Source organism: Pundamilia nyererei, unplaced genomic scaffold, assembly GCF_000239375.1.
Source record: "Pundamilia nyererei isolate P.nyererei 1_Seehausen unplaced genomic scaffold, PunNye1.0 scaffold00069, whole genome shotgun sequence".
NCBI classification, from domain to species: Eukaryota; Metazoa; Chordata; class Actinopteri; order Cichliformes; family Cichlidae; genus Pundamilia; species Pundamilia nyererei.
In genome coordinates this window covers 1,415,977-1,435,373 of record NW_005187470.1, presented here as the reverse complement: position 1 = coordinate 1,435,373, position 19,397 = coordinate 1,415,977, and the positions used below count along the sequence as shown (strand labels likewise).

Below are 19,397 nucleotides of genomic sequence, written 5' to 3'. Positions count from 1 at the left end.
CCCAAACACACACACACACACGCACACACACACATGCGCAATCAGTTTCATACACACACAAATCCCAGCAACCTTGCACCTCATGTTCAGGGGATGCATACAAAAAAGTAACAAACAAACCAACAGTGGAGCCCCCCCCCACCCCACCTCCCTGCACACTCCCGTCTTTTCCTACTCAGTGGCTGTCTGGGATCTGTCCTTACTGAAGGACATGTTCATTGACTTGCTTTATAAGGACATGTTAATGATGCAAGACTGCCGCCTGCTGTAGTTTGATCAGGAGGCAGAGACACATTGCCTCACAGAACAGACAGAGATGCCAGTGGGGATGTCTGAGTGAGACTGCTTGCCTGCCGGAGAGCTGTCATTTTGGTTCTTTTTAACCCATTATTTTCTGTTTTGTGATTGTGTTTCTCTGAGACTCGTGCACCTCTCGGACGGTGGAATGAGCAGCTGAATGTCAGGTACAGTTGTCATACTTTGCATTTTCTTTGTTGTGACACTTGACTCCTTTTGCTGGTTTGTGGTCGCAAAACGTGTCATCAGTATGTTTTCAAGAGGTACAAAAGAAATGGCATGCGCTGTTCTTTAGATGCACGCTGTGATTTTACATGAGACTTAAGAGATGTAAAATATCTTTTTAATCTGTTTACAACATTCTTTGGTAATACCAGTCATGGCTGACATTCACATAGCTACATGGACTGCATTCTTAATGGCATGTGACGCCTAAGCTCTCCTCTTAAGTGTTTATCCACTCTCATTCTTCTGCTGGAGTGACCAGCACCTGTTTGAAATGATTCAGACACCCTTGACCATCTTACAAAATGCTGCTCAGTCAAGATCTGTTTGCACTTACACAAGTTTAGCACTTCAGCTCGAGTTGCAAGCGAAATGTAACAAGTTAACAACTCGGTGTAAAATCTATCTGCTGTCACTTGAATCGGCAGATCTGCCAGAATATTGTGGCCAGACACTGAGGTTTACAAAAAGTGAAAACCACACCACTGCAGGCTTGAAATAAGAAGATATTATTGGCACCTTGAGATGAAATAAATTACAGACAGGGTTTTTAAAAATAGATTTGGAAACCCTTTTTAGCTGGAGTTCACTGTCAAGCTGTGATGAAAGCAAGAATGCACAAGGCTAAAGGTTACTCGTGATTTATGTTGTCTCACTGCAGTAACAGAAGCAGAGTTTGTTTGTGTCTCAGTGGATTTTCAGCTCTTACTAGTGCTACATGCTATTTCCTTTAGATGTCGTCCAGTCAGTGTGTGCACCTCGGCTGTCACTCTGGATGCTAACTCTTGCAGTGGAAATGCTATTTCACACATTTGATCAGATTTGAAAATAGCATCCTCTCACCATGCATCAGCACGCAGCTTCTTTTTACCACAGTGTGCTCTTTCTGAGCACATCGCCGGGCCATTTCTTTTGTACAATAATTAGCAAAAGTCACAAGTTGACACAAATTCACAATGAGGTTTTTGGAACAGTTGAAGGAAAACACAAAAAAGATTTTTTGCAGAGGAAGCACTGAGCTCATTTCCGTGCAGAACTGACATTTTAGGGCAGGAACTAGCAATGTCCTGTGGAATCACGCCTGCAACCCTTAACCTCGTTGGTGAAATATGCGTACAGCTGCAGGGAGGAAGTTTCAGAGAGTACATGTAAGCGTTTCCTGTCAAGGTGTGCTTATGCTTCCTTAGCTTGTGTGGGGGTGTGACTGAGTTTGGTCGAAGGGTTTTCTCGGTCTAGCCTGTGATGAGAGAGAGTGGGACAATGTGTCATTGTTATTATTAAATAAAATTAGCATTCAGATGTCATACTTTAAGTTAGTGCACAGAAGATCAGATGGTTGATGGGGATATTGTGTGGCTATTTCCAGACACGACATGACTGCATTGCACTAAATCAGCTTATTTTTGTGTACCCAGCATGCTTTTAGCCTAAACATTTTCAGACTGAACGAGTGGCCTCCATGGAGACCAGAAAATACACAGGATCCCTGATTATGAATTAGGTGATGCCAATTTGTATTGAATTTAGAATTTTAATGTGGCTTTTGTTGACACGCTGGCGGCTCTCCTCTCAACCTCAATGTGGGAAGTTGTGTTGAAAGATCTCCTGCGCACTACAAAGTGATACCCATCTCTCTTAAACCCCTGCATCTCGTATGAATAAAGTGTGCTCTGCATCCTTCCTCGGGGCCACCAACAGATGCATCCTGCAGCTGCAAGCTCCTTCCTGTCTGCGCTCAGACCCTTTTGTCTGAAGACGTTGCTACAGCAAAGTTGGGACACCGGCTGAATTTAAATGGGGCTGTCCTGAATGGAGCAGTACTGATAGGCTGGCAGTAGCTTCTGGTTTCCATGGTCGTAAGCCCACTATGCTGTCTTTGAATTTAAATATTAGTGCCGCTGGTTAACTTTCACCAGCTGATCACAGCTTTGTTGGCAGATTCCTACACAAACACAGAAAGCTGAATTCAAGATTATTGTTTTTGTTTGTGTGTGCATTTACTTATTTCATTGAATTCCACTTATCTTTCATCGGACCTGCACACAGTGCAGCATCAGTGCAGTGCTTCAGTGTGTGTGCAGTACTACTCTGGTTGATGTGTGGGATAAACAGCCTCTCTAATGAGTTGCCTTGATTGGCTTGCCAGTAGGATGTTTATGACTGAGGGCTATTTCTACACAGGCCTCCACCCCGGCTGCCCGCCTGGGGGCGGAGACCAGGTCTGCCCATGCTGAAATTAGTGCAGTTGAAGAGCTGCCCTTGCGTCTAGCAAGAACGTCTGTATCAAAGTGTGTGCACCGTGGTCTTGCAGCAGTGGTGACAGGCTGCAAAGTAAGAGAGCAGAGCCTACAGTGTGACCATTTCCTTGCTGAAAAGTCAAAGCAACGTATCACGTATCCTCAATTATCAGATGTTTCGCAAACAACCACATCACATATGCGATAAGATTTAGGAAGTTCTAGTGCGTGGCTGAATATAATGTGAGAATCAGTTTTCAGTGTTTTATGGCCTTCCACTAAACCACAGAGCCATGCATAACTGTGGTGGTGGGTAAAAGAAACCTACTGATTAAATGCCCTTAAAGGGACAGAGATTGAAATTAGTCTGTTTCTACCCGTTACTTTAAGAGAAGAACAAAGCAAAACTCGTTAAGGTGAACGGTTTGCCTTAAAAGTGTTAGAAAGACCTCTCTTAATGACACCTTTGCTTGTTCACACTAATCTGCAGCAGGCCTGCAAAATGTGCTTCATTTTTCATCGTGTGTCGTTATTTTGGAATCAGATCCATGTGATGTCCAAACCATCAGCATTCGGAGTGCTGGCTATGTCTTTCTACTACTGTCAATTTGGCTCTTTTACTATCTCTCCCAAGGGCTTAAATGCGCAGCAACAAAGCCACCCCCCTTTCCGTCTTCGTAGCTTGTATACAGAATAGTGGGGTGGCATGATGCCACAGTATTCCTAGCTTGAATGCTCTGTAAAAAAATGGGCATATCTTACATGGATAATCCAAAACTGGCAACACTTTTACATCTGCTACATCTTGTGGTATACTTGGGCGTACAATGTTTACCACAGCTTGTTTCTGTATCATTTATGTAGCCTACACGTCGAATTTGCAAGTATAGATTGGTTCATGCCACCCTTATTCATTAAAAATAAAAGTTTCAAAGGAAAGAGAAGAAATATTGCAATTTCCTGCTAACATAAGCAAAACTTATGAGATAAAAGCAGAAGTTAAAAAGCTTTGAAAAAAAAATGAAAATATTTCTGTGGATCCGCTTCTGTCAAGTGATTAATAAAGTTATCATTTCATGTGTTGTCCGTTGGAAAGAGTCAGCTGTGTGTTATCTTTGTGCATAGCCTGCCCATGTGAAAGAAAGCTAAGCGTTAGCCATCTGGCTGCCAGATGTATTGCTACTTCCCCTGGTCTCCTCCGTTGAGACTCCAGTCTCCTGCATGAATCTATTCCCCAACATCAGTCAGGAGACGGAGCAAAGACGAGGAGTACGTTGTCTGAAAAGTATAACTTCTGAAGTTTTGCCTGAATGCCAAGCAGCCTGGCACTTTGAACTCCCACAAGGGGTGTTTCCCTCCGACTGGGGGTGGGTGAGTGGATTCAAAGAAGGAAGATTTCTTTTTTTGGATGTGATGCCAAGTTCTCACACTCCTTTGGACCATGGCAGAAAGAAAGCAGCAAAGAAAGGGCTCTGGAAGCACAGATTGCACTTCATCTCATGCGTAAGATATTATATTTTACTGAATTGTTACGCCAAGGAGTGTTTTTTGTTACGTTTCCTGCGGTGGCCACAAAATTATGCTAACAGAGAACCTTTTGGTATGTGTCGGGGACTTAAATAGATTTGTGAAGCTGCTGGAGCACAGCATTGAAAACTTGGCTTCCTCCTATTGAACTCGGGCAGGGCTTCTGACTCTTTTGCCTTCAGTCTTTTCCCGCAGCTGTTATTTGATAGAAGCATAATTACTGAAATCCTATGATTATTTGAACTCTTTGAACTACAAACCATTTATACTGTACATTGAAAAAAATCCAAACCAGGAAACACTTTATGCTTGTGAGAAGAATCTTTCTGCTGAATCAAAAAGTCTCCGAGTACAAGGCTTGACCTACCTTCTTACCTTCAGAAGCAACAAAGAAGACAGTAGCTGTGACTCATGCGGCACTTCTCTCACCCACAGCCTCTCTGCACCTTGAGAGCCCACTCTATTCAAAACTGATGATCACACAGAGGTGCTTTGAGCTCGGCTAGAAGGCTAAGCTTCCATACGGCTGAACTGTGTGACATTCGGTAGATTTTGTGTTTGTTGGATTCATTCTCTCTGATTGTGTTTGGGGACTCAATGTATTATTCTGTTCATTTAAGTTAGGGGTAATAGGTTCCCAGCCAGCTGTGTCTTACAAGCGATGTTAATGAGCACTGATGGTGTGGCCTGCTAGGCTGTCAGAAGTTTTGTTTGTTTATCTGTAGAGCTCCCTGGAAAGCTTGGTTTTTATTCAGAGGAGAAAAGGTTTTGTTGAAACCTGGCTGGCTCTCATTGGAGACTCTGAACCCCTACCACTATGACCACGATGAAACTGTAGAGAAATGAAATTAATGGTTAAGCCTAAAAAGGCGGATTTTATGAGTTATTGGCTGAGCCTTGCTCTATGCATCGGAAAACTACCACTGATAATATTTTTCATAATACATGATAGCTCAGCTTATTTGATCACATATCCTGAATACAATTATACTGCGGTTTTTATGTGATAAAACAATTTTTTGGCTAAAATAAAAGCAGATTTTTTCTATATCCAGCTTTGAATGCTTGCCATGTAAGAATTGCAAAACTGCAATGATAATCAGAAAAAATATAGTTCAACATGTAGATTCTTTCAATCTGATTATATGTTAAGAGCAGTGCCATCCAAACATACTGATTACCATGGCTCTGGTTAACCATGTTAAAAACCTTCCAAACAGACCCTTTGAGATCATAATAGCCTTTAACCGTGTTTCCACTTCTTCTATATTCTACAGATATGAGAATGGTACCGGTCTTCTTATTTAGCACTCACAAAGATAGCGAATCCTCTGGCGACCATGAATGTCAGTACCTAATTTCCTGAAACCCTAAATAACCTCATGGCAGCACTGTATCAAAACACAAGAGAGATACAGAGAAGGCCTTTGGGGGCCAATATAACAGACCACCGTCAGTTTTAAGAATTTTTAGCCTTGTTGTTTATTGTTTATTGTTTATTAATTCAGATACATTTGAAAAATCTAATAAAGTGCATGGTTTTGAGCAAATCCAGTCCTCTTTTGCCCTGTACACATATGGCCTACCTGCAAGCAAGCAAGCAAAGCCTGCTCAAGTGTAACTCGTCACACTTTTTAAATGTATGTATTTCTTTATTATTACAGGAACTTCGCTGTCTGTCTGTGTGTCACATTTAATGAGCTCACTGGTGGGCAATCCTCAGCCGTGATGCTAGCGTAGAAAAAAATGTTTCATGATGTGAAAAATAAAAAAAATCTGCATAGTAATTCAAAATTCTATTTATGTAGCACACGCTGGTGAGTAACACTTTTTTCTAACCCATTCCTAGTCTTAGTGTGAGACTAGTACTGAATAACTTTTCACACCTTAAGTATGTTTGTAAATGATGTCACTCTCCAAATACACACTATTGTATGTTCCGCCGCTGTGTGCGTGCGTTCGTGTGTGATTGCTTCCTGTTTCTAAGTCCACTGCGATGCCATTTACAGCAGCTTGTGGAGCATGGGTACAACTGCCAGTGCCGCACCACAGCCCGTTTCTGTTGCGTCGCCGCTTGAGAGTGTCCATGGCAACGCGATGGCTGACAGCAAGCAGTCTCTTTGCATGAGCCCCTTCCAGACAGTCAACATCCACAACAACAAGGCCAAGTCCATCATCACCAACAAAGTTGCACCTGTGGTTATCACGTAAGTCCCTCCCCGAATCTACGTCCTCACAGTCGGGTGTGAAACCTTTTTGATCGCTGAGGTGACAGCCCCCTCACCCTCCAGCCACGGTGTTTGCCCCCGTTATCATCTCTTTTGTCAACCCAGACCAAGCAAATAGCAGCTGATAATTAAATTGGCCTCTCTGCACCATCCACACCTTGTTTTGTGTTTTGCATTGCAGATATAATTGCAGACAGGAATTTCAGATTCACGACGACATCCTCAAGACCAACTACAAAGTCGGTCGGATATCAGACACTCTGCCCGAGCACTACCTCGTGCAGGTAAGGGTGCCGTGCTCTTCTTGTAGCTGCGACAAAGAACAACACTGTCACAGCAAGCTGTGGAGTCATCTCACCATTCTTTCTTTTTCACATTTACATGTCCAAATTGCAGAGTGGTGTAGGAACATTGTCATGCGCTTTTTTATGATCAGAGGCAGCCATTAAAACGGGAATGTTGTCACCCTCCTCTCAAGGCTTTGATCTGCTCTGTCAACTGTGCTGTGGTAGTTCAAGCATGCAGTGTTTTGTCAGTGTTAACTCACAGCTCCTTTTATATGTGTAGAGAGGTCGGGAGTTTAGTCTTGAGAACATCTCCTTAAAAAGTGACTTCCTTTCTTTCTACCAGTACTGTTTGTCTGAAATGTTATGAACGCCTAATACCTGATTAAAACTTGATTTCTGGGGCTGATGCTGACATTGAAAGTAGTAAAACTACTAATCAATCTTCTTTATATATTTATATACTTGTATATTGTGCACATAGTAAGTTAGAGCTCATTTTAAAACAGTAGATTTGATATTATTCCTCTGTTAACAAATTGAAATACCAACTAGAAATGGGAAAGACACGTAAATATGTATATAATGTAAATATAAGAAGAATCTGGAAAGTCCAATGGTCATGAGGGTGTCTGTATTTGTTGTTTCAGTGCGTTAAGCTCTCTGGATCAGTGTAGGGAACAGGTCTACTAAAGATTTGGGCGGGAGGGCATAGATTGAACTTTCTGAGACGACACAGTAACCGCACGTTATCTTTTTGGTGTTGTTTGCAAACACAGAGGACAAAAATCTAGCTTAATCTTGCAGCGATGACACAAAGCACTTCCACATGTAAACACCGTGTCAACCACTGTAATGTTTACTTTGCTACTCTCCCAATGAAGGCTGTGCTGGAAGTTGGAACAGTTTGGCTCAGTTCAGATTTATATGTGCTCTCCTTTCCAGGGGGAGTACTTCATGGTCCAGGATGTCTACAGCAAGGCTGATGTCCTAAACACCACGGGCAGTTATGGGGCGCCCAACTTCCGCCAAGTGAAAGGATCCTACCCCCTGTATGGCATGGGTCAGCCCAGCTTGACTGGGTTCAAGCAGGTTCTCCAGAGACTCCAGGCGCAAGGACAAGAGGTCACTGCTATAACTTGTGCACAATTTCACTGTGCTCCTCTTAAGCCTTCGATAGGTTTCTCTGTAGATCCTATTTTCCTGTGCTGGTGCCAGTTTAGCTCTGCCTGGCCTCTTTCGCTCCGTGTTGTCAGTAAATATTTGAGGAGTCAAGTGCTCGGTGGAGGCTGTGGCTGGATTGCAGAACTGAGCAAACAGAAAGTTGTGGTCATGTGCGCCAGTGGAAAATGAATCTTTCTACTTAGAGCAGCTAGAAACCGGCCGCAATTAAAATGAAATTGACAAAATTATACATCGGGTTTTTAAAACTCTGTATTCATGTGCTCAGTGTCATATGACGAGAAATTGTTTCCAGCTATTTTTAAAAGTAGTGTCGTTTTAAGGAGGAGGCCTGTTTTCCCATATTTCTTCCTACAGGAGGTTATATTCGTCTGTGTAAGAGAGGAGCCCGTTGTTTTCCTGCACAAGGACAATGACTTTGTGCCATATACCCCGAGGAGGAAGGAAAATCTACATGAGAACCTTCATGACCTGGAAAAAGAGGAGAGGGTGGAAAGCCTGGAGCTCACCATCAGAAAGGAGGTGAGAGACAAACTCATGCGTAATCCCTGATTTTTTTGTGTCATTTGCAACAGTACTAAAACTCTCCTTTCATCCACGCTCCACAGCTCCATGACTTCGCCAAGCTCAACGAAAACGTCTTCTACGTCTACAATGACATCGAGTTCTTTAAAGACGAGCCGCAGAAGATATCTATCACGTGCGAGGAGGACATCCATGTGACCGAAGAGGTCTACAAGAGGCCGATGTTCACTATGCCGGCCTACAGGTTGTTTACATTGTTCCTTTATTATGCCTGAGCTCCTCAAGTCACACGCACAAGTTTACACGAAGCAGCGTGTGGCTGCCTGCTGCTGAACATGCAGGGAAGGTTATAAATAGTGGTGCTTGTTTGTGCAAAGACTGGTTGCCCTGCGTTTTTTTGGAAACGAGAAGAAACGGGGGCGTAAAAACTACAGATTGAAACATCCTGTTTGCAATCAGATCTGCGGTGTCGGCTTTGCTGAGATGTTGTGAACCGCTCGCTGCGTATCCAGGCCAAGAGAATGTATTACTTCCATAGGAGAGCCCTAAAGCATTTACTCTTAATCTTTATGTTTCGTAAACGATAGGATGTTTTATTATAAATAGATTCAAAGTGCAGGTGTTTGGGCTCATCCTGTGATTCAATCTCTCCCATCATCCTTTGCAGTTTGCCGGAAAAGGCATAGTTTCTATCTGATGAGATTAGGAAACACAACATTAGGGAGCTCGGCTGTAAAGTCTTAAGGTTATATGTTTATGTGCTCTGACCTACATAAGGACAGTATTGACACAACATACACAGGGACGGGTTCAACTCTGGGTGACAGTGTGTTGTTTTGCAGGTACTACAGACTGCCGCTGCCCACAGAGGGAGCACCATTGGAAGAAGACTTTGACGCATTTGTTAACATACTCAGGGTAAGCAGATGTAAAAATGCCAATCACACTACAAACCCAGCTGTTACATAGTCCTTTTTTGGGCTTGTTTTTTATATTTGGATCTTGTTCTGATGCGCCATTAAAGTTATTCATGGTCAGAGCTTTGGAGAGCGCCTGGAGTTTTTCACTGAGGTAGTGAGAAAGTAACGCTAGCTTTTTTAATCCACATGTATGCCATTATCTGTCCTGTATGTGTAATCAATTATTGATAAGTCCCCCAAAAGAAGGCAGTAAGGACTCACTTCATGTCCATTCTTTGGTCATCCACTTTGTCTGGTTTCCGTCCTTCCCTTCACTCATACAGGATGTTCTTTTATTCTTGTTGTGACCTTTTTTGGAGTGGCTTGCAGCAGCCGTTCCCATTCCCTGTGGTTTGAAAGCGGATTCATTTTTTCTGTTTGGATCAGAGCTTTGTTTTAGTAAATCTTAGTCACTCACTGATATTTCCAAAGTGATCAATTCAATGCGGTGAGCCGGATATCATTGGTTTGATGGCCCCAGATGTAGAATTTTAATGGATAGCTTCTTGGAAACGAATTTGATTTCTCTGTAAACTGACATTTTCCAGTGCAAAGTATGTATTATCTATCACGTGACAAGTGGGCATCTCGTGTCCTACGTTAAAAAATGCACCCTATCCAGGAAGTACCATACTATTTTTGGTAGTAAGAGCAAATCTGTTGCACAACTTGGCATTTGGGACTTCTGACATTGTCTTCCATTCATGTGTGAAAATAGCTTAACTCTCATCTATGTGCATCGTTTTCCAGGAGAGCCCAAGCTTGTCTCTGGGCCCTGGTGCATCCCAGAAGCTGCCTGCTCTGCTGTTCAGTTGCCAGGTGGGCGTTGGACGCACCAACCTAGCCATGATCCTGGGCACGCTTGTCATGAATCGCCTCAGGGGTGATTCACAGCCTCCACCCCAGTAAGAAGTCTAGATCAAATAGAAAATCAATGACAAGTATTTATTAATTAATTATTTTTTTTTATAAAGGCAAAATATTTGTTTTGTTTTGTCAGAGTTGAGGAGCCGGCTGCTTCAGAACCCAGACCACTGTTCCAGGTGATCCAGTCTCTGATCAACAAGCTGCCTAATGGACAGCAGGTCATGGAAGAGGTAAAGCTGATAATGTCTGTCTACATAACAATGATTTGAAAGAAAAACTATTATAATAAATTACACGTAGGTCCCAAATAAAGATTTTATGCAAAAATGAGAGGTACAGAGTATTTTATTACCCAAACAGGTATTTAAAAACAAATTGTTCATATATGTGATTTATTGTCTTTTTCTTCTTCACAGGTTGACCAGGCGATTGCCCTGTGTTCCGAAATGCACAACATAAAAGAAGCAATATATGAGAACAAGAGTAAGCTGGAGGGAATTGGTGAAGATTATCAAATTCAGGTTAGTAATTATATAGATTTTTGACGTTTGTAACTTGGAACTTCTCTTTAAAAGCAGCAGCTTGTACTATAAATGGCTCATAAACTGCTCAGTTTATGTCCTGCTTAATAGAAGACATGTGAGAGCACAATCAGCCTTGATAAACGTCTTTTATCAGTGAGAGCTCTCGAGCTGATAGAGGACTTGAGAAGTTGATATCATTAATTGATCTCTTTCCTGTCTTTCAAGAAATAAGCTTAATTATTAAAGCAGGTTTGGTTAAAGTGCTTTACTAGAAAAATTATAAAAACCTTGTAGAAGCTGCTACTGTGACCAGATAATCAAGCTTTTATTCCTCTCTTAGGGAAGCAGTACCAAAGACTACTTTCTCAACAGAACAATGCAGAGCTTGGAGCGATACTTCTACTTGATTGTATTCAATGCATACCTTCATGAGCAGGTAAAAAGTTTTTTCAGCATACATGTCTTCTCTGGGACCATGAAAAAGAAATTGTAAGTCGTAACTATGTGTTGTTTTTTGCAGTATCCTCTTGCCTTTGTGTCGAACTTCAGCCAGTGGATGTGCTGCCATGCTTGGCTGTACAGGTTACTGGCCTGCATGGATCTATCAGAGCTGTCCGCTCCGGCAGAGCTGGTCACTAAAGGAGCCCGAGTGCTGGTGGGAAAATCAGATTATTATATTTAACAATATCATTGTTGTTAACATTGCTGATGATGGGGAAGGATGTGGTCTTTGCTCGCATTTCATTCAGAGCCTGATTTATAGGCTATTTTTCATTGCAGATCTTTTTGTTCGTGTTCTGTAAACTTTTAACTTGAAAATGTCAAGCTGTGTCCGTTCTTTCAGTTATTGTGATTTTATAACAATGCAAATAGGTAAATGGTCATTTGTAGCACATTGGTAAATGATTAAACCTCATAAAAACACCACTAGGTTTCACAGAACACATTTACAAGAATCAGTCACAATCCATACAACATTTAGCCACAGGCTAAAGACAGAAAAGTCACCAGTGCCACTAAGGCGACACACTAACTGACCAGGTCGCTAGGTTTGTGTGGCTGCGCTGAGCAGATGAGGATTTGGGGCAATAGTGCGTCATTTAATTCCTGTTTTTGCATCAGAAGCTGTTAAATAAAACGTATATTTTAGATATAGTTTTGAGACATGTTGGCAGACTGAGCTTAAAAGAAACTGATAAAATAAGAAATAATAGAAATATTGAAAAGTCTGCTTGTTTTGAGTTGCATCATTGCTTGGATATTTTTGTGTGAAGCTGAAATTCTCAGTCTATGTCCTTGGCTAGCTTTTTGTTTGTAAACATATTCCTGAACAAGTTCCCTAAATCTGTTATGATCTAATCATCATCTCCCTACATTTACCCCTTTAAACTAAATACATTTCCACATAGAAGCCACCATGCTAGCTGCTGGTATGAAAACACATTTCATGCATTCATCCAAGATCCCTCATCTGTATTTGTGATTATCTGTCTTTAAAAGCACCGTATATTACATGCTGTGAATGACTGTGTGTGTGCAGGTTGCTGATGAGTACTTGGCTCCTGACGTGCTCAGCACAGTAAAAGAGATGAAGGCGGTTAACTTCAGACGAGTGCCCAAGATGCCTGTTTATGGAGTGGCTCAGCCAACATCTGAGGTGCAGCAGATTATGTCCTACTTTAATCAAAATGAATGCAAGAAAAATGGGAGATTTTTTAATTTGATCCAGAAAGAAAGAAATGTTTTTGTAATCTTTGCTATAATTACTAAAAGACACACTTTGATATTTTAGTTGTCTTAAAATAAAATCATTTAAACATTCAGCTGACAGTTTTGTAATAGTTAACATCAGTATGCATTTATGCAGTCGGATTTATTCATAAGTACAAACAGACTCAGCAGAATGAGTCATGATTACTTGCCACTCGCCCACCTCAAGACGCTCACACTGGACTTCCAGCTTCTTGCCCTAATCGTCTTAACTTGCTGCGTGCAGGCTACTGGAGCTGTTTTGGCCCATCTGACGGATGAAAAGAGGAAGCACACCCACGTGCTGTGGGTCAACCTACAGGAAGAGCTGGTGTTAGAAGGAAATGGCCAGATTTTTGCTGTGAGGGAGCCCACGTGTCTGGACCAACACATCTCCATCCCCTCATCTGACCCAGAGCTGCTAGAGGTACAGAGAAAATTATTATTTTTTCTGTCTTTTTAAATGTTTTTCATGGCTTTTATATTAGGTTGAATAAATAAAGAATGTCCCAAGGATTTTAGTCTGTTCTTCAAAACAAGTGAAAACATTTCTGTATTCTCCTCCTTTAGAAACTGGAAACATCCCTAAAGGAGGAGATTCTGCAAGCGCAGAAGTGGCTGGAGGTGATCCTTGAGCAGGAGAAACAGATGAAGATGTTTAAAACCTGCCTGACTGTTCAGGAGATCTTCAACCAGCACAAAAGCTCTCACCAGGGCCTTGTCTGCAAACGCATCCCTCTGCCAGACTGCAGCGCACCCAGAGAGGAGGTAATGATGTGTCGGCCTGTGCGTGTAAACACGTGTGTGTACAAACACACGCGTCCTTTCAAACATGCAGTCTCAAGAAGCAGAAACAGCTTCTGGTTCATTTGATAGGTGTTTGAATTAAAGACAGCTGAGAATGATTAAGACTTTTGCTCCCTCTAGTGGTTAATAATCGTAGAACCAGATTTCAATTTGTCAAAACTGTTTATGTGTTATATTTAATTTTTTTTTCATTTTTTTTCATGTGATATCAATACAAATCTGCATAAATAAAGACATATTGTGGTAATATTTGTATGTTTAACCATCTGCAGGACTTTGATAAGCTACTGGAGGGCATGAAGAGCTCCTTGGCCGAGGATTCCCACTCAGCGTTTGTTTTTAACTGCTCCAATGGCAAAGGCAGGACCACAACCGCTATGGTCGTCGCCGTTCTGACTCTCTGGCACTTTAATGTGAGCTGAATATTTGAGTTGTCTGCATGTTTACTGAGAGCCACTCTGTATAAAACCACTTCAACTAATAAAAACTTGGCTTCCATTTGCAGGGTTTTCCTGAGTTTGCTGAAGATGAGATTGTGAGTGTTCCTGATGCTAAGTACACAAAAGGAGAATTTGAGGTATGTGCACTTTAAAAAACAGTATCTTCACCAGCTTGTAAACGCATAAAAACATCTTGAAGTTTCAATTTCTTTGCATAATGAACATAAGTTTACATAAACTAAAACAGAGAATTTGAGATTAGTCAGCAGCCCTTTGAATTACCTGTATTACAACAATATATCTGTTTGGAAATTAACTAATTTATTCACTCAAAACTGGGTTGTGATGAGGTGTTTGAGCTGGTATGCTGAGGCCAGTTAAAAAATACTCTACGAGTCCTGTGGTTTATTTAAATGTGACTTTGCAAACTTCAGAAGAAGATATTTTCTCCTGGAAACTCTTCCAACATTTAATATGTTAACTGTTATGAGCAGTCTCCGAGTGGTCTGACCTTGGGGTGAATTTGCTAAGATCTACTCTTACCTGATACGTGTTCTGCTGTTGTGCTGAATTTACAAGATAATCAAATCTTGACAGTCAAATGCAACACTTGAATACTTGTTTAAACACAGGTTAATGAAGCTAGAACACCTGTAGGTGAGATGTTTTTGGTTGTGCATGCTACTAATGGAATCAAAATACACTGGGAAATAACAGCTATCTATCCGGGTTTTAAGTGATGACGTATGAACCCTGCGTCCGCTTCCAAACTACTCTGTGTTTATTACAGCTCTGGTTTTTAACATGTTTTAATGCTTTGTATCTTGTTCTGTTCTGTTCAATGTGGATGGATTATCTCAGTTGTTCTCCTGACTGAAGTTTGGTCCGTTTACAGCATCCTGCCATGTGATTGCATTTGTCCTTAACCATCAGGAAGCCTCACGAGTGAAAAAAGTTAGCTTTTATCCTCCAGCTTCACTGTGTTTATATATCACACTAACATAGCTGTGTTGCTAGCGATCATGTAGCACATCATTATATACCAGCTACCCCAACTTCAGTAACCCTACAAAAAAAGTCACTGCTGTTTAGTTTTCTGTCTCTTTCAGATATCCCTCAGTCAGATCATGGTATATCATGTTTAGGTGGAAACTAGCGAGCTAACTTCCTGCTAACTTCTAACTCCATGAACTTTAACAGTGGATGCCTGGATGTTAAACTTAATTCTTACACCTGGTAGAGCAGCTACACTGATCCAGCTGAAAGACGAAAGAATGAAATCAGTTTGTAACTCTCAGTGATGCGGCAGTGTTCATTTGACTTTGGGACCTGAAGCGGAGTTTGGACTGGTGTTCTGACAAACCATCCTATTTGGCAAACCGTCCTACCCGTAGAATAATTTTACGACGACGTCTGAAAAATCATCCTACTTTGGCAAACTGTCCTACCGATAGAATAATCATCCTACACGTAAAATTACCCGCTCCGAAGCAAAAAACCTTTGCTTATTTTAAACACTATTTAACTACAATACAAACAGTTAATACATACTCATTTTTTAATTTCAACTGTCATACTAAACCAGTAAAATCTGGAACACACTGCATTTAGCGTTTCGTGTATGCCAGCGTGTCCTCCAATTGGACATGAATAAAACTCATGAAAGATCCTCGTGGCATCGTCCTTGGTTTTTACTAGAGATACCACTTTTTTATGTCCAATACCGATACCGATTTCATAAGTTTGCCGATACCGATATGAATTTGATATAGTGTATTTTATAATCAATAAAACTGTTTTTTTAAAAATATATCTTGCTGCATTTTGTATAAGTTCATACTCAAGTTTTAAAAAACAAAACACTAAAGCTATTCTGTTATACCTTCATGCAAAAAATACTCTGCACCCAAAATATTTCATAGTTCAGGAATGCTGACCAATCTAATAAACTTAATGCTCTGATGATTCAGATGATTCAGATTCAGATGATCTTCATGTTTCCCTCGCACCACATATCCAAACCAATATCATGGCCCAGCAGCTTGTACGGCTGTGGCTCCAGCAAACATCAGCTGATACTAGAAAGTAATATTAAATAAATTCTAGCAACAGCTTATCAAGCTTAAACGTGCTGCTGTTGTTCATTCACTGTTTTCCTCTTTCTGGTGGAAAGTGGGCGATAAAGAAACAAGAGAGACGGGACTTGCGACAGAAAAGCCGATAAGCTGATCATTGAACAGTTTCATGATTGAAGTAGCAACAGGAGAGGGAGTGGGGAGAGAAGAAGAGGCAGCTGTGCAGCGTAAAGGCAGAATAACTTCATCTTTGTGTTTAAGGTCATGAGCTGGGTTACGCCATGTTGCAAGTTTTGTGAAAGTGCTTTTGATTGATTGATTGATCATACTTTATTCATCTCGAGGGAAATTGGGTTAAGGCTGCCAGCTGTGCCAGCGCCATCTTACCCTTCCGACCATACATACATTACACAAACATCACATGGGGAAGACAGGTCAGAGGGGTATAACATGGAAAATGCACAACACGAGGAAAGATAAGGAGAAAAAAATAACTCCCTCCAAACTGAGCTCCAACAGGGAGATCAGTTTGAGAACAGAAAAAAAACACCTCTGCACATAGCACATGAAAAAACTCTTAATACACCAAAGAAACACTTGACAAGCAACAGGGATGGGTAAAGAGTGAGAGACAGCCAGTGTAGACAGTGCATCCGGGCCTGCAGCATTTTGTCATAGTTACATCACATTTTTTTATTTCTCCCCGATATCCGATCCAGTAATTTAGGTCAGGATCGGGCCGATACTGATACTGTATATTGGATCGGTCCATCCCTAGTTTTTACTAATCTTCTGGTTCCAGAAAAGAGTTGTCCATCTTCATCAAAAATATTTACAAATGAATTTAACCAAATATATGAGTTGTTAGTATTAACAATAAATTTCTGACCATTTAGTCTGAATTTTGAGACATATTGTCTGAGGTTTTGCCTCTGAGCCTTGTCATAGCCAGAAGGTTAGGAGTCAGCAGAAATGAACGAGTAAATCTCTTCCCATTTCTTCTCAATATGTAAATAGACATTTTCTTTTGAGCTTCAATATGTGCAGCAAACAATGCACATAACCTATTAAATAACCACATTACCTAAATAGACTTAACATACCATACAGATATTAATGAATTAGAATTTAATAGTCTTATCACTCAGCAAGAATGCACTGCAAACTTGCTAACTTTGTCGGTAACATCAAATTTGTCCAAAAACTTGACAGCAGACTTAACCAAAGCTGCAAATTCGACAGTTTTGTGCAAAAAGCAGATAAGGATTTCACTTTAAAATGAACAAACACTCACAATGGCTTAGAAAATCAAGTATCCACGTCAATAAAGTGCTAATACTTACCTATTTTCCAAATATGAAAACGGAGTAGCGTTAAATCACAGCTGGTGTTCTGACAAACCATCCTACTTTGGCAAACCGTCCTACCAGTAGGACAATTTTACGCTGGCTTTTGACAAACTGCCCTACTTTGGCAAAACGTCCTACTGAAACAAAGTCTATTTATCAAAAGAGTTGAGATAATTTTCTTTTGTCTAAACTTGTTTTTTTTGTTGCTAAAGCTCTGGCAGTTTCTAGTTGGGCATTGTAATGCTTTTTGTAAACATCTCCTGCCCCCATGTGGCCATTTTAATGAATCACATCACCAGTATGCCATGCTGTCTGTTCACAAAGAGGTACTGCACACTTCTCTTTAGTGTTTTCTCTGCACATGTGATTGAAATCTTTGGCCCAGCATAGCCAAAAGCCGAAGCTTTTCTTACCTGGTCTGAATGGTGTCTGTGAGTTGGAGCCTCTGGCTGTTTTTCGTGATTCAGAGTTGTGACAATGAATCAGTGGTTGGAACCTGCTGCCTTAGTCCATAGCATTGTAAACATGAACGCACAGAAAGAGGCGATACTCGGCAGGCGCACAATACCACATGCCAATCACAGCAGCATGTCTGCCGGAGTTTCTGGGATACACTGGTTGGTCACCACGGAAACCTTGTCTGCCTCCAGTTTAGCCTCTGAAGAAGGGTGCTGCTGCGTCTGTGAGGTCCAAAGCATTACGCAACAGACGAACTGGCATGGAGTTTAATAATCCTCTCCTGGTTTGATGTCTTGCTTGGTAATCCTCTGCTCCCCTCCTCAGGTCTATGAAGCACCTTAAAAAACATTTACACTCAGCAATCCTTTTTTTAACAGTTCCCCAAAGCCCCTGTAAACTGAAACAGTGACTCTTTGTTTATCTATCTGCAGGATTATGCAAAAACTACTAGGCCAGATTTCATGAAAATTAATGGAGAAGTGGAGAAAAAGAGGCAAAATAAGATCCTAAAATATTGCATTTAAAGTTGCAGAATAAGCTCTTTAAGTGTTCCTTCTGTTTATTTTTTTTTGTATTGCTTTTTATCCCCACTTTTGTTGTTCGCCTTGTGTAAAGCATTTTGTAACAATGTCTTGAAAAACTGCTATACATAAGGTATTATTCATAGGTCTTTATAGCAAGTGTGTAGGGCAAATGTTCCAAAACTGAATCCTATAAATTCCATTCCATCATTAATTCAATAAAAAAGCACTCTACACATTCAGTTCAGCACCAAAGGACATGAAGAAAAGGTTAGCATTGGGTAATTACTTATAAATAAAATCTGGAAGGAATTGCATTCAGAAGATGGACCTGGTATCAAAATGATGATACAGAGGAGACATTTCATATGCCCTAACTTGCTTGGGCACCTTACTGATAAAACCCCATGAAAGTTTATCTAAAAAGCAGCGTAACTGGTTGAGCCACCACTGGCAACAAGAACTGCTACAAGGTGTTTTTGATAATTGTCAATGAGCCTTTCACATTGCTGTGGAGGAATTTTAGCCCTCACTTCTTTGTAGAATTAATTTAATTCCACTTTGAAGGGTTTGCAAGCTTAAAAAGCCTGTTTAAGGTCATCAAATCATGTTCGGCTACATAACCCAGGTGCGCTTGAGCTTTAGGCCACAAAGTGATAGCCAGACTTTGTCCTTCAGGATTTTCTGGTAGGGAGCACATTTAATGGTTCCATCAATTACAGCGAGTTGTCCAGGTCCTGAAGCAGCAATGGAGCACCAGATGATCACACCACCACCATGTTTGACTGTTGGTGTGATGTTCTTTTTTATGAAAAGCTGTGTTCGTTTTATTCCCGATGTAATGATGTGACTCAAACGTTCCAAAAAGTTGAACATTTGTTGCAGTGGTTTTCTCATTGGAACTCTCTCATGGATGCTGTTTTTGGCCATTGTTGTTGAGCAAGTCTTAAGATGTTATTCTGGGTTCTTTTATGACCTCCTTGATGAGTCATCGAAGCGCTCTTGGAGTAGCTTTGGTAGGGCAGCTGTTCGTGGGAAGGTTCGCCTGCTGTCCAAGTGTGGATAATGACCTATCGTGGCTTTGTAACAGTTTCCAGGCTGATGTCATTGACTTCTCAGCTGTTCCCGCATGTCTTTAGATT

At 41.0% G+C, this 19,397-nt stretch overlaps 1 protein-coding gene across 4 annotated transcripts in view; it reads left to right on the top strand.

The window, feature by feature from the left end:
* pald1a (phosphatase domain containing paladin 1a) overlaps positions 1-19,397 on the top strand; it is a 55,075-nt gene that overhangs the window by 4,033 nt on the left and 31,645 nt on the right. The window contains exons 1-17 of one of the 4 annotated variants that reach the window (XM_005736428.1): positions 191-464; positions 6,299-6,493; positions 6,696-6,798; positions 7,744-7,923; positions 8,338-8,502; positions 8,589-8,749; positions 9,348-9,423; positions 10,215-10,369; positions 10,465-10,561; positions 10,748-10,852; positions 11,196-11,291; positions 11,376-11,510; positions 12,396-12,512; positions 12,852-13,031; positions 13,175-13,372; positions 13,684-13,824; positions 13,917-13,988. In XM_005736428.1, coding sequence (XP_005736485.1) covers positions 6,309-6,493; positions 6,696-6,798; positions 7,744-7,923; positions 8,338-8,502; positions 8,589-8,749; positions 9,348-9,423; positions 10,215-10,369; positions 10,465-10,561; positions 10,748-10,852; positions 11,196-11,291; positions 11,376-11,510; positions 12,396-12,512; positions 12,852-13,031; positions 13,175-13,372; positions 13,684-13,824; positions 13,917-13,988 — 2,166 coding nt within the window. In that variant the 5' untranslated portion in view covers positions 191-464; positions 6,299-6,308. Of the gene's footprint in view, positions 1-190; positions 465-4,182; positions 4,263-6,295; positions 6,494-6,695; positions 6,799-7,743; positions 7,924-8,337; positions 8,503-8,588; positions 8,750-9,347; positions 9,424-10,214; positions 10,370-10,464; positions 10,562-10,747; positions 10,853-11,195; positions 11,292-11,375; positions 11,511-12,395; positions 12,513-12,851; positions 13,032-13,174; positions 13,373-13,683; positions 13,825-13,916; positions 13,989-19,397 lie in introns of those variants that run through there. The other 3 variants (XM_005736427.1, XM_005736426.1, XM_005736429.1) reach the window with 3 other exon arrangements.